Source organism: Malaclemys terrapin, chromosome 1, assembly GCF_027887155.1.
Source record: "Malaclemys terrapin pileata isolate rMalTer1 chromosome 1, rMalTer1.hap1, whole genome shotgun sequence".
Classification (NCBI taxonomy): domain Eukaryota; kingdom Metazoa; phylum Chordata; order Testudines; family Emydidae; genus Malaclemys; species Malaclemys terrapin.
In genome coordinates, this window is record NC_071505.1 from 160,853,622 (window position 1) to 160,867,112 (window position 13,491).

At 40.7% G+C, this 13,491-nt stretch overlaps 1 protein-coding gene across 1 annotated transcript in view; it reads right to left on the minus strand.

The window, feature by feature from the left end:
* Positions 1-1,531: 1,531 nt before the first annotated feature.
* The window catches only part of GUCA1C (guanylate cyclase activator 1C), a 31,570-nt gene continuing 19,610 nt past the window's right edge, over positions 1,532-13,491 (minus strand). The window contains exons 2-4 of the mRNA XM_054016423.1: positions 9,142-9,291; positions 5,445-5,532; positions 1,532-1,662 (exon numbers count right to left, since the gene is read on the minus strand). Coding sequence (XP_053872398.1) covers positions 1,532-1,662; positions 5,445-5,532; positions 9,142-9,291 — 369 coding nt within the window. The remainder of the gene's footprint in view (positions 1,663-5,444; positions 5,533-9,141; positions 9,292-13,491) is intronic.

Consider the following 13,491-nt stretch of genomic DNA (forward strand, 5'->3'; position numbering starts at 1 on the left):
CTTCACTTGTTTAAGAGCCTATAACCTAACAATTTCAATGTACTCAAATTGATTAAACAACATTATTAACTCTGACCTTCGTGTGTTAAATCAAAGCCTATTTTGAATTATAAATGCCCTCAAAAGAGTCTAAAAACAGAAATATCCCTTATTGTTTTTTCAAGCTCACTTTTTTAGTCCTTAAGTTGGGAAAAAAATGAGACTGATGTTGACATAGTAATGTGTCTATAATGAATAAATAGAAGATTTTAAAGTTCTAACCCACCAGCAGTCTCATTTATCATTCTATTTTTTGGAAGGGAAATGAAAGATTTAAATGTCAAAGCTATAATGTCAGGACTGTTTATAATGTCAAGTGTTGCTTGTTGCATACCCTGGCTGTCTGCTGTATTGATCAAGCCAGCAACTGGTATAATAATTACAGATGATGTGGCACATATCATGTGCAATTGGACACAGATTTGAGGTGAATTTGGGAGAAAAACATTTTCATTTTCAAGCCTTGATAATTTTCCTTCATCTATGTGGTGCAATAACCCAGGCAAGCATTAATGTGCATGAATCTGGTGCTTTCAAAAGAAACTAGCACCGGTGTCATGCCCCATGGTATGATCAGCCAATGAGAATTTATTCTTATAATATAATGCTTGTAATTTGATAACTGTTGAAGATTTGAGAGAGACTCAATCCTCAGTGGAACCAGAGAGAACTATAATTCTGCCTTTGCAGTCCGCTCATGAAGTTTCTTTTCAGCTCAGGCAACTAATCTTATTATTTATAAAGTAAAATTGTGGGATTTTTTAAACTGTCTTCTGGACTTTTTAATAATTGCTCCATAAGGAGCTGTGTTACTCGAGAAGTTCCAAAGGCTAATGAATTGATTAATGTTTGCATTAAGATTAAGGTGAGAAGAAAACTAGGTTTAATAAGCCCCCCATCGAATATCAAAGCATTAAGTCATTTTAATTTACAGATGTAATAAAACCAAGAACAGCTTTTCCAAATGGATGTTTATCTCTGGCACAGTAAGCTGATTGAGGTGTTTCCCAGATAATCCACTCCTATTTTAAGCTTCATTCTTAATTGATCCAGATAGAAGCCAATCCTATCTAATGGTTTATCACCACATTGTAAATAGCAGGTTAAACAACCTGTACTTAAAAGAAGCAATTCATTAACTCAAGGTCTTCTGCAAAGGTTAATTTTTGTACTGTTATCAGTGTTTATCCATTACTCAGAACGGTGTTGATAGTGACAGAGAGGCTGGTTGTACTGCAACAAATAGATTAACTATTGCGTGCGGATAAAGTTTGATGTTCAGTGTCTGCTGCATCCATTGACAAGAAAGAAAGAAAGGAAAAAAAGGTACGGACTCAAGGGTGAAATCTCTGAAGTGACAATTATTCCTGGAGTTTGACGTCAGTGACTGTCTATGCAGAGCTTGGAAAATTTAAAGCTCTGTGAAAGTACTAAATATTATCTTCCCTGCAATATCCGTGGTGTCACAGACCCCACTCAGGGTCAGAAAACCTCAGATGCTGTGCCGCCTCCCACTTTGTATGACTTTAAGTACATTGGAAAGGTCAAAACTTTTTGAAATCAGTTCCAAGAGGCTTGCGTCACTTTCCACACCATTGATAAACTCTTCTAATGTCAGTTCACCTAAAATGAAATAAAATGCAGGTTAGAAACTGGAGGCCACAGGTTATTAGATCTCTCTTAGCCCTGTTGTAATAATTGGGCTTACAAATTTACTCCACTTGTGAGCATCACTGTGGGAAAATAGATTAAAGTTTATAAAATGTCACAATAACCTATAACAATAAATGTTGATGAGAAAAGGTGCAAAAGGGAAACAGAAAGATAGAATTAGTCCAAACAAAAAGGCCTACTGATATAACTCAAGGAGTGTGTCAAGATCATGCCTGGTAAACAAGAGGAGTGTGGGATTGGAAATCAGTGAACCCAAACTGATATGTCAGAAATTAGGCCTAACTGGTGGACAAAATAATGAGAGGATAAGCTATTCTGTCCATCAATCCCTTTTGGGAGCCTTAAAAGAAAAGACTTTGGGAGGGAAATTAGGAGAGAAGCTGAAAAGAAGCTGTCTACTGACAACCTCTGCAGTGAGCTTAACCATCATGGCTAACACTCTCACCATCTCCAGGGACCCCAGGATCTACTGTAATACTGTTGGGCATTTGTCAACCTGATATTGAGAAATGTCCTGACCAGACCAGGCCTTGAGAGAAATTAAGATGACATCACCACCTCCACTGATGCTGGCTGAATCCCAAACACCACCTGGGCTGTGAAAGACTATCACCTCCCTCCGCCGCACCCCCCTTGTTTATCCTTTTCCTGCCACACCTAATTTCTTCTCTTTCCTATCCCTCTCCTTTTTCCTTCTGTCTAATACGAGTCTAGCTTAGCTGGCCATTTTACAATACCGCTGGAAACCTGTGACCAGAAAGGCAGCTAAAAGCAATGCCCTAATAGCCTGACACAGGTCCTGGTTGCCAGGTCTTGGAGTGGCTCAATAGACCGTGTGCCGTGCCTGTGTTTTTCCAGAAGTGAGGTTGCAAGTGAAAGTCAACACCAGAGATAGAAGCTGCATTTTCTATCTTTGCTGTTCTTTTCTCTCCCCTCTAGTGTGTTTGTCTTGTTTTGTCTATCAGGAAATGGGATCCAACTTTACAACAGCAACTCCAGTCGATTTTAACTAACTTCTCTTTTCCCCAAAAAGGGCAGTTGTTACCATCTTTAATACCATCTAAAAGATTGTCAAACAAAGGGTGTTCTTTTAAAAGCTCTCTACAGCTAAAGGGAAAGGGAACAAGGGATGTCGTTGAAATGAAAGCCTTAATGAATATCTCACTCTTCATAGGCTTTGACTGTTTTTCCTTTTTTTCTGTATCTTTAATAAATGGTTTAAACGATTGTTAATGATGTGTTTACCATCGCACTAGGCAAGCTGAGGTGCCTGTATACTAAACCCCAAATCTTGTTTAACACTGTTTAATGTTGGGCAGTGACTGGGATACGTTAACTCCTTTGACTCTTTGGACCCATATAATCCATCTAAATTAACACAATACTCAAGGGATGGCTATTTTCTGTGAGTTGGGACCCTTGTTATTTTCCTGTTCTGTCTTACTCAAGATCTGAACAGAGATCATTGGGAGTATGGAACTGGCATTGCCTACCCTGCCTGTTTTATTTCAAACTCTGAAAATCAGATCATAGGTAGTTTTTGTCTGTTAACAGAGGAACTAATCAACCACAACTCTCACTGAAATCAATGGCAGCTGTGAATGCTCTGCATTTCCTGGGGGTGGAGGTTGGGGAGGGGGGAAAAGCCACTAGTGAAAGCTGCATAAAGGCGAAACTTAACTGCACAGCCCTATAAAGGAAATGATAACACTTATGCAGGCTCCTCCAAACTATGGTGTTTACAGTTAGCCAGCTGCACAGCAACATCTATTCTCAGCTGTAGTATTTAGTCCTGATGTATTTGAAGCCTGTGTTGTAACTGGACACTCAGAGCACAAATATTGATTAGATAATGACAGACTCATGTAAAGTGCTCCAGATTTCCAGAGTCTGTGCTGAACACCAGAATTACTTAAAGACAGTGTTGAGATGCAGCTATCAGAACTAGGAAGAAACAGTTTACTTTTAGTCTGATTTTCTACCATCAGAAGCACTGGAACACCTCCTTCAAAATACTAGGCCCAAATCCTGGTCTGATTTCAATGTTATTTACAGATTCTTTTTGCTATGGATTACTGATTACAGTCCAATTGCTACATAAATCAGTTTCATTAACAGCAGAAAGCATAACAATATGATTGATTGTAGAGTCCAGAACATTGGCATTTGACATTTGGAGCCTGGAATCTGAGTTCTGACAAAAGATGAGCCAAATGACAGGAAAAGTGCATCCAAGGGGATACTATTTATGATCTGTAAATACTGCACACAGGTTATTTTTAAAACCAAACATTAGGTACCAATAGCTATACAATAAAAATCTGATAATGCATGACCTTGCTACACAATATTTTCCTAATATTGCTGATTTGTCAGCAATTGTGGTAATAGTCACACAGATGTTATGTGATTGCTACTGAGAGGGTGAGGTGGTCTGCATGATCACCACTGGCAGGAGAGGTGACCACAAGACACTATTAAGATGTGGCCCAAATTATGAAGAAGTTTGACGACTTCATATTACAAACATTTGCCCCAACTCCAAATGGTGGATCAAGATTTTAGTTTCCAAATGCATTTTCAATTCTATGTTGTCTTGTGATGCACAGTATTTTAGAAAAAAACAATATGGGGGCCCTACAGCCATTAGTCTTAAAGGTGCCACAGGACCCTCTGTTGCTTTCTACAGATTCAGCCTAACACGGCTACCCCTCTGATACTTTACAGCCATTATGTGCATGTAAGTCAATGGGCCTGATGATACTCTAGTTCAGGGGTGGGCAAACTTTTTGGCCCGAGGGCCACATCTGAGTGGGGAAATTGCATGCAGGGCCATGAATGTAGGGCTGGGGCAGGGGGTTGGGGTGCGGGAGGGGGTGTAGTGTGCAGGAAGGGGCTTAGGGCAAGGGGTTGGGGCACAGGAGGGGTGTGGGGTGTACAAGGGGGCTCAGGGCAGGGGGTTGGGGTGCAGGAGGGGTGTGTTGGGGGCTCAAGGCGGGGGTTAGGGGGATCAAGGTAGGGGGTTTGGTACAGGAGGGGTGCAGGGTGTACAAGGGGGCTCAGGGCAGAGGGTTGGGTGCAGGAGGGTTCTGGGTATGGCAGGGGGCTCAGGGTGTGGCAGGGGGCTGAGGTGCGGGCTCTGGCCCGGCACCACTTACCTGGAGCAGCTCCAGGGTGGCAGTGGCACACAACAGGGCTAAGACAGGTTCCCTGCCTGCCCTGGCCCCGCGCCACTCCCGGAAGTGGCTGGCACCACGTCCCTGCGGCCCCTGGGGGAGGGAGGGCAGAGGGCTCCCTCACCTGCGGGTACCTCCCCTGAAGCTCCCCGATCCCGGCCAATGGGAGCTGCAGGGGCAGTGCCTGCAGGTGAGGGCCGTGCATGGAGCCCTCTGTCTCCCCTCCCCCAGGGGCCACAGGGACTTGGTGCCGGCTGCTTCCAGCAGTGGCGCGGGGCCCGCGGCGCCACAGGAGTGGCAATCCCACGGGCCGGATCCAAAGCCCCAATGGGCCGGATCCAGCCCGCGGGCTGTAGTTTGCGCACCTCTGCTCTAGTTGATACAACAGTTGAAATCAGGAGTAACTCCTCTGACATGCACGTAAATGAGAGAAGAATGAGGCCTACTACTACTGCTAATCACTTCAATCTTTTTATACATATATATTCAATATTCCCCCCATTCCTCCCAGAAAAAAACAATCACAAAGTCAAGTGAAGTGGTACAGACTCTTACCATCATTGTTTACATCTATCTTCTGAAATACCATGTTTGTGAACTCTTCAGGAGTCATACTCTGGTTGCCATTAATAGCCTGGATAGCCTGAAAACACAAATAAAGGAAGAGTTTTCAGGGTTTGCTCCCTCAAACTAAGAAAGGACGTGGCAGCAACTGAGGCACTTGGCTGTGACACTTCAGCTTAACAATCCATTTGAGCCACTAAAAGAAACAGCTATGAATTCAAGTAAATCTTCAGTAATGAGGATTGGAAATTTAATTATCATAACAGAGCCTGAAGGATTATAGACCTAATTTACATACCATTAAAGGTCTAGTCAAACCATGTGACACCTCAATTCTGAAACACACTTTAGATTCCACAGCAGGACTTGTATCCTGCCCTAGAGAATTCTATGGTTTGGACAATGCATAATGTTCTGTGCAATTTTAAAAAATAACAACTATATTTTACACAGTGGAATGAACATGGTGAGAAAATTTATGTAACTTTTCTATTGAAAAAATTTTTTTTTCCAGTGATCACAAATAAATGTCAGACTGATAGCCCTGGATATTGAAGGTCTTTACTTATCCTCTGATTGAGTTAAACAGAAGCTTCTCTACCACTTTCTTGTTAGTGGAGGGACTTACCTCTAGGAGTGAAAATGCAAATTGGTCGCATTCCGTTGCAGTCTTCTCTGCTAAGATTGTCATTTAGTGCCAGTTGTGACGTGATGTAGAAGTATTGCCCACTAATAATGACTGAGACTCCAGCTCCACAATGCACTTGGCAAATGCTTAAGGGATCTGCTGAATCAGGCCTTAGAGTTACTATTATAGTTGTTGATCCACTGGTAGAAGAGAACTGAGGCTATGATTTTAGCCCTTTATTTCTGTTCCTAAATAGGGTGACCAGATAGCACGTGTGAAAAATAGGGGTGGGTTGGGGTGAGAGGTAATAGGCGCTGATATAAGACAAAACCCCAAGTATTGGGATTGTCCCTATAAAATTAGAACATCTGGTCACCCTCTTCCTAAATCATCTCCAAAGAGATTTTGTTGAACATTTTAACCCAAATGACTCCTGCAAATTTATAAATAATAATACAATCTATAAATCCCAAGCATTGTATCCGAATATGTTTCAGTATATGGGTTATTTGTAACGATTAGCTATTGATTATTTGTTTGTGATTGATCATGTAAATCTCTTCACTGACTGGATGGCACTTAAGAAGAGGCAGAGAGGACTCAGGCATTTCAAAATGCCCACAAATTTGCATGCAGTCACAGGAGTATATGTGAGACTTGTTTTCCATGAATATTTTTGCAAACCAAAAAAAGTCATTGGACAAATATTTGCTGATCATGAAGTAGAAAGATTAGCGTTCATCTCTAAGCACTGCCACCCAAGATTCAGTCTAGCAACAGACATGACAAGTCAACCCTCAGGCTAAGTAAAATGCTGTCAATCAAAAAAGTGGGCCTCTCTACAACAGTGTTCTCTGTATCAACGGGCTAAAGCCACAAAGTATGGCTCGGGAAGCCTATCTTTAATTGTAAATGATGCCAACAGACTCATTAAATATATATGCTCAACAAATTTGCTGTGGATATAACCAGTTATGGATATAGATATTGCCACAGTCCTCATGGTACAGAAAAATCAGACGTTAGAGTTTATTGTTATTTTTATCTTAATATTGAAATTTAAAGTGTATCATATCCAGCATCTGCTGTGGGAATCTGATCATGACTGTCCTTGCCTTGAGCTATTTTATGGGTAATACTTTAATTAATAGCCAGTCTTTAAGAATAGCTATATGAATTAGTCTGCATTCATCTGATCATACTCCAAATTACATCCATTTTTAGCATTCTACATGAACCTACTGAAGCTTTGGGTAGAAAGTAGTACACTGTATCACGGTTAATTGTAGTGTAGTGGTTTCAGCAAGGGAGCAGGACTTTATCATTTTACATTCAGATCTTAAGTTTACACTGGTTCAGCTTTCCTGTGTAGGGAAGACTTTGGTTATTATTGCACAAAGTGAGTGGTACAGTTAAGCTGATGCAAACCAGTGTGTGGACAATCTTATTTGGCATAAGTGATTTATTTAAGTTTATGTTAAATCAATTGGCAACTGGATTAAGTTAAGCTAAAGTAAAAAGAACAGGAGTACTTGTGGCACCTTAGAGACTAACAAATTTATTAGAGCATAAGCTTTCGTGGGCTACAGCCCACTTCTTCGGATGCATATAGAATGGAACATATATTGAGGAGATATATATACACACATACAGTGCTCTCTGTAAATGTGTGTATATATATCTCCTCAATATATGTTCCACTCTATATGCATCCGAAGAAGTGGGCTGTAGCCCACGAAAGCTTATGCTCTAATAAATTTGTTAGTCTCTAAGGTGCCACAAGTACTCCTGTTCTTTTTGCGGATACAGACTAACACGGCTGCAACTGTGAAAGCTAAAGTAAGACGTTCAAACTGAAATAAGAATGTCCACACCGGGGGCTGTGCTGGCTTTAACTCTTGGTTTAAAAATCAATTTAATTTAAATCATTGCAATTTCCCTGGTTAGATAAAGGTCAGCTCAAAGAGTCTATACCTTAGTTTCCCTAGCTACACAAGAGGTGTAACACCTATATTAGAGAAGCGTAAAGTTCAACATGGAGCCAGTGAGCAATCTGGGCCTGTCAACCTCTCCTCTCCCTCTCTTCAGAGCAGCTCAGAAGTATGAGGTCCAGCAACTTCCCTCTTGCCAACATATGGCTAACCTAGCTACCACATCTTGACTTTCTCGTAATAGCCCTTAAAAAGGGTCTCAGCTCTTCTGGAAGATACAGCCACTCATCGGCAGCAGCAACGAATCAGGAGAAGACTCACGTTGAGTCTTCATTTAGATTGTATGCTATTTGGAGCAAGAACCTTGTCCTACCTGTCTGTAAAGAGTCCTCCTATATTTTTGATTTGTTTTTAAGACAGTTCCATAAGTTTGCAAAGCACCTTAAGCCATTTTAGATGAAATGAACTATTTAAATGCAAATTATTATTCATCAGAGTTGGTTGAATAGGGAAATGATTTCGCAAATAATTTGGCAATTGTTTGGTTCCATGAAATTTTTTGAATTTTTATAAAAAATTATATCACAATAATTTTGAGGTTCTTCCACACATTCATTAAATTTACCAAAACTGCATTTGCTTACTGATAATTGAGTTTTTAAACAAATGTAACTGCTCTGAACACTATTTCAATAAAAGTTGATATTGTGGGAAATTTTACAAAAATTGGGAAATTGTGATAGCATCATTTTTTGTGTGTAAAAAGTTTAGTTTGAGAATAGGCCATTGTTCTATGAAAAAAATGGTTCAAAAATGTTGATCAGCTCTAATCATTATGCTGGTACAGGTTTGTTCTTCTGTATAGTGCAGTTCATCAAAATAATCTCTCTACAGTAAATAACTGATTTATAGTATTTCTCTTTGACTCAAGTGGTACACCTGTAGGATAAGGCTTGAAGTAAAATACTCAGATACATGCACTTCAACAAGCATAAATAATGGCGAGAACATCTCCAACCAGAAACATTTGGTAAACTGTAGTTGAATCATTTACATTACATGGCAAATCACTCCACCAAAGGCAATGTGCTATGTTAAATGGACTTGCTACTGTATATGACTTGCTTACCGTGAATATGCTTAGGAGTTCTTTTTTGTCAATAGATCCATTTCCATCAGCATCATATAGCTTAAAATACCATTTCAGTTTTTGGTCGATTTTCCCTCGTATAACCAAATTTATTGCGGCTATAAACTCCAAAAAGTCTATAAATCCATCCTAAGGAAGATTAAAAAAGTAGTGTTTAACAAGTAAGGTCTGCTTTCATTCTGGCAGCAATCTTGCATAAGCAGGTCATCTAATACAATATAATATAAGCTCATTTATAAAGCACCTTGCTGTGAAAATCTTCGATGGCATTTAAAAAGAATAATACATAGCTCAGCCTAAATCAATGTGGAAAAGAGCCTTAGTACATATCATATCGTCCCCTGTGAGCCATGGGGAAGCTCTGTGCTAAGCAGCTGATATTGACATGGTCTGGAATGGAATACAGAAAATGGCTTCTCAATATACTTTCATGCCCCAAAGAGGAATTCCAGCAGCCTGTCTTCACTGGTACTAATGATACAAAATGATGCTTATTAAAATGTAATGCTTTGAAAAAGTGACTGAAAAATGACATCTTCATACCCAGCAGACCTACTCCCTGTGGTGTTCGTGTGGTAAACTCCACCAGTAAAACAGTGTTAGGGTGGGTATCTCCCCTTCTCCCATCCTCCCCACCCCCCCAAAAATTCTTAAAAAGAACATAAGTAAATAAAACTTTGTCCCACCATCCTACTGTTTACCTGTTGTGGCACCACTCATGTCCCCCAGAGATCCAGAACCCATTCATTTTCTGACTGCTGCCTACTTATAAAGGAACAGTAGTAGTGATACAACACAGAAGGCTTTGAGTATTGCTCCAGCAGCGACTGACAGGACCAGAGCTGGCCAGAGTGCATAAACACCACCAGTGCTAGGTAGACTAGCAATTGCAAGACTTTGGAGTGCTGGGGACACAAGTGGGAGATCTAGAGGCAATTTCACTTTGGGGGTGGGGAAAAAGGGCAGGGACTTGATCTCTTGGTGGGAGGTCATTGTTACAGGACGTTGGGGCCAAGAATTTAGCTTTAACTATAACTCTGGATATTGTTTATCCACATAAGTGTCCAATCTCTCTTCGACTCCAGCTAACAAATTTTGGAATGGCTATAAAAACCTCATGCTTCAGAATTTAAACCAGTCTCTTACTATTGGATTAGGAGGAGACCTTCGTGGGGGACAATAGCCAACATCTGCCTTGTGACGCTGGTAGATCATGCCATGGCCCAGGCCTCACTGAACACTAACAAGTGCATAGTTGGAAACCAGTCTGGCTTACCTGTGGGTTAGTATAGTTAAAATAGATACTAGTGTTATAAGAATATGTGAAGTGTTTAGACTTTATGGAATGCTTGTAGGATGCTGCATGTATTAATCCTACTTATTATATCAATAACCCATACTATAAAAGGTGATACTTAAGTCTTTGCTCCATAACTGTAAAATGTTTGTTCTGAAACTATGTTAACTCACCAAATAGGAAAAAAACTTCACCTAATGCAAAAAGCTGGATTTCTAGAGGAGGTATTATCTCCTGCCGATCAGGAAGGACTATTGAATCCAAATGGGCCATTGTGGAACAAAGACTTTGTTGATTGCTCCCCCACCACTCACCCATGTGCAGAAGTGCTTGTCCTATCAGCTTGGGCTCTAGGGAGGTGGAGATAATAAATCCCTGAGCTGACCAGAGGGCGTTAGGGTCTCTTTGTGCTGTCTGGACTCTGAGGGACAAAGATTCCTAAACATTAGCAAGAGATCCCCAAGCTGCTTGGCTGGGGTTAGCCCCGAATGACATAAAAGCTTGCTTATTATAGAAGCTTCTGTTAACTTTTGAATTTAAGTTTGTATCTCATTTGTGTGTGTGTGTGTGTGTGTGTGCGCTTACCTGCTTTAACCTTGTAAATAACTCTCACTTCTTTTTCCTGGTTAACAAACCTTTAGTTAGGTTGTTACAGGATTGGCTACAAGCCATGTCTTTGGTGTGAGATCTAGGGTGCAAATTGACATGGGGTAAGTGACTGGTCCTTTGGCACTGGGAGTAACCGGAATATTTTGTGATCTTTTGTGTAAAAGAGACAATATATCACCGAGTGAAGCTTGCCTGGGTGACAAGATAGAACAGAATGCCCAAGGGGACTGTGTGTGGCTCCAAGTTAAGACTGTATTGTGCCTGAGGAGTTTATACTTGTTACTTGGTTGTGAAATCGAATGATAGAGCGGGATTTGTGCTCTGGTTTGTAATGATCTGCCCTGAGGTTGGTATTCTTGCTCATGAACCACTCCAGACAGTATGGCACATCTACTGCAGCATTTTTTGCTCCTTCTCTGAAGCATGTAATGCTGGCCACTCTCAGAAAGGGGACACTAGATTAGATGGTCCACAGATCTGATCCAGTTTGATAGTTTCTATGATATGGAGTAGTGCTGAAGATGGAGAAAGCAAAGAAGAATTTGAAGGGGAATTTACTCCAGTCATATCTCAATCACATATCAAAAATTCGCAGTTGGGTAATTTTCTTGTGATCTTCCTCAAGGGTCTGAATCATATCCCTTTGAAGGATCTGGCCGATATTCATGTTAATAATAAAAGAGAGGCAGTATTGCAAGGACTGCCTGGGTATTTAAGAAGTTATAATTTGTAACTTATAGTTACTGCCAGAACATTAAGAGGCATTTGGATTGATGAGGACTTTGCAATTAATAAAGGCTAAAATCCTCATTTGGTGCTCACGTGAAACAATAATGTTAATGAATAAAAACTCTTTAAAAAGAAGACTATACAAAGGGAGAAAATAGGGGACTATGTTCAAGTGTTTAAAGAGATCAGTCCATGCTTGAAAGTTTTAAATGATAGAAATTGTTCTTGTAGGTGGTAGCTCTCAGGATTTTAATAGACCATAAGAAGTTTCTTGTTTCTTCTCCAAAAAGAAACACATATATAAAATGTGAGAGGCAAGAACACCGAGAGCTGTGAAAATGTACCTTCTGTCTCTGGTCTGTAAGTCAGCTGCTTGAAGACAGACAACACGAGTCAATTAAGACCTCTGGGAATCACAGCTAACTATTAATGAGATCAAGGTGCTCAGAAATTATTTTCAACCTTGCTAAGCTGGTCACAGCCAAGGGTTGCAAGATTAGATCTATCCTAACTGGCTAACACAGACCCTTACTCCAATATAGTGTGAATACTTTTCTGGTCCAGGAAGAGGCAAGCCCAAAAGGTGTGATGGAGCTACCTGGATCCCAGTGTCTTGTAGTGATAGGGACTTTTCCATTAACTAGTGGAATTATTTTTACTGGTGTAATATAGATAAGAATATGGTGCTTAGCATTTACACCCTTCCAATAATCATATAAAGATAGATTCTTCATTCATGGTTAGGGGATAAACAGATTGTCAGTGAAATTTGCCAGCCATTGCATGAAGGTGTTAAGACCAAGCCTGATACCGAACCTGACAATATGAAATTGGACACCTCTCCAGAATTTGGTGTGTCATGTAGCACAACCGTCTTTGGACAGTGTCTAGTCTCCATGGCAGTATCATGTCCACACCAGTTTAAATTTTGATTTTTCAAGTGTGATTTCATGAAACAATTTATAAAAAGTTTTACTGAAACCCAGATTTATTATACTGAGTGCGTGACCTTCTTCCTTTAATTTTATAATTGTGTTAAGAAAGTGATCAGATGTGTCTGGCACTGTTGCTTTTTGAGAAGTTCATGCTGCTTATTTCTCATGGAACTACAGATAAACTTTAGACTTACTCAGCAACTATTACCAGGATCTACTTTCTTCCCTCTCTCTGGCCTGGTTTACACTACGGGATTAGGTCAAATTTAGCCGCGTTAGGTTGATTTTAAAATGAATGTGTCTACACAACCAACCCCGTTCCATCGACCTAAAGGGCTCTTAAAATCGACTTCTGTACTCCTCCCCAATGAGGGGAGTAGCGCTAAAATTGACTTTGCTGAGTTGAATTTGGGGTAGTGGAGATGCAATTCGGCGGTATTGGCGTCCAGGAGCTATCCCAAAGTGCACCAATGTCACTGCTCTGGACAGCACTTTGAATACACTAGCCAGGTACACAGGAAAAGCCTCAGGAAATTTTGAATTTCATTTCCTGTTCTCTGGGCCAGCTCCAGGCACCAGCCGACCAAGCACGTGCTTGGGGTGGCACTTTGTAAGGGGCGGCCAATCTTGGGGTGGTGAGGCGGCACTCGGGGTTTTTTTTTATTTTTATTTTGGTTTGGCGGGGCGGCACTTGGGGTTTTTTTTTTGTTTTTTGTTTTGTTTCGGCAGGGCGGCACTCGGGGTGGGGTTGTTACAGTG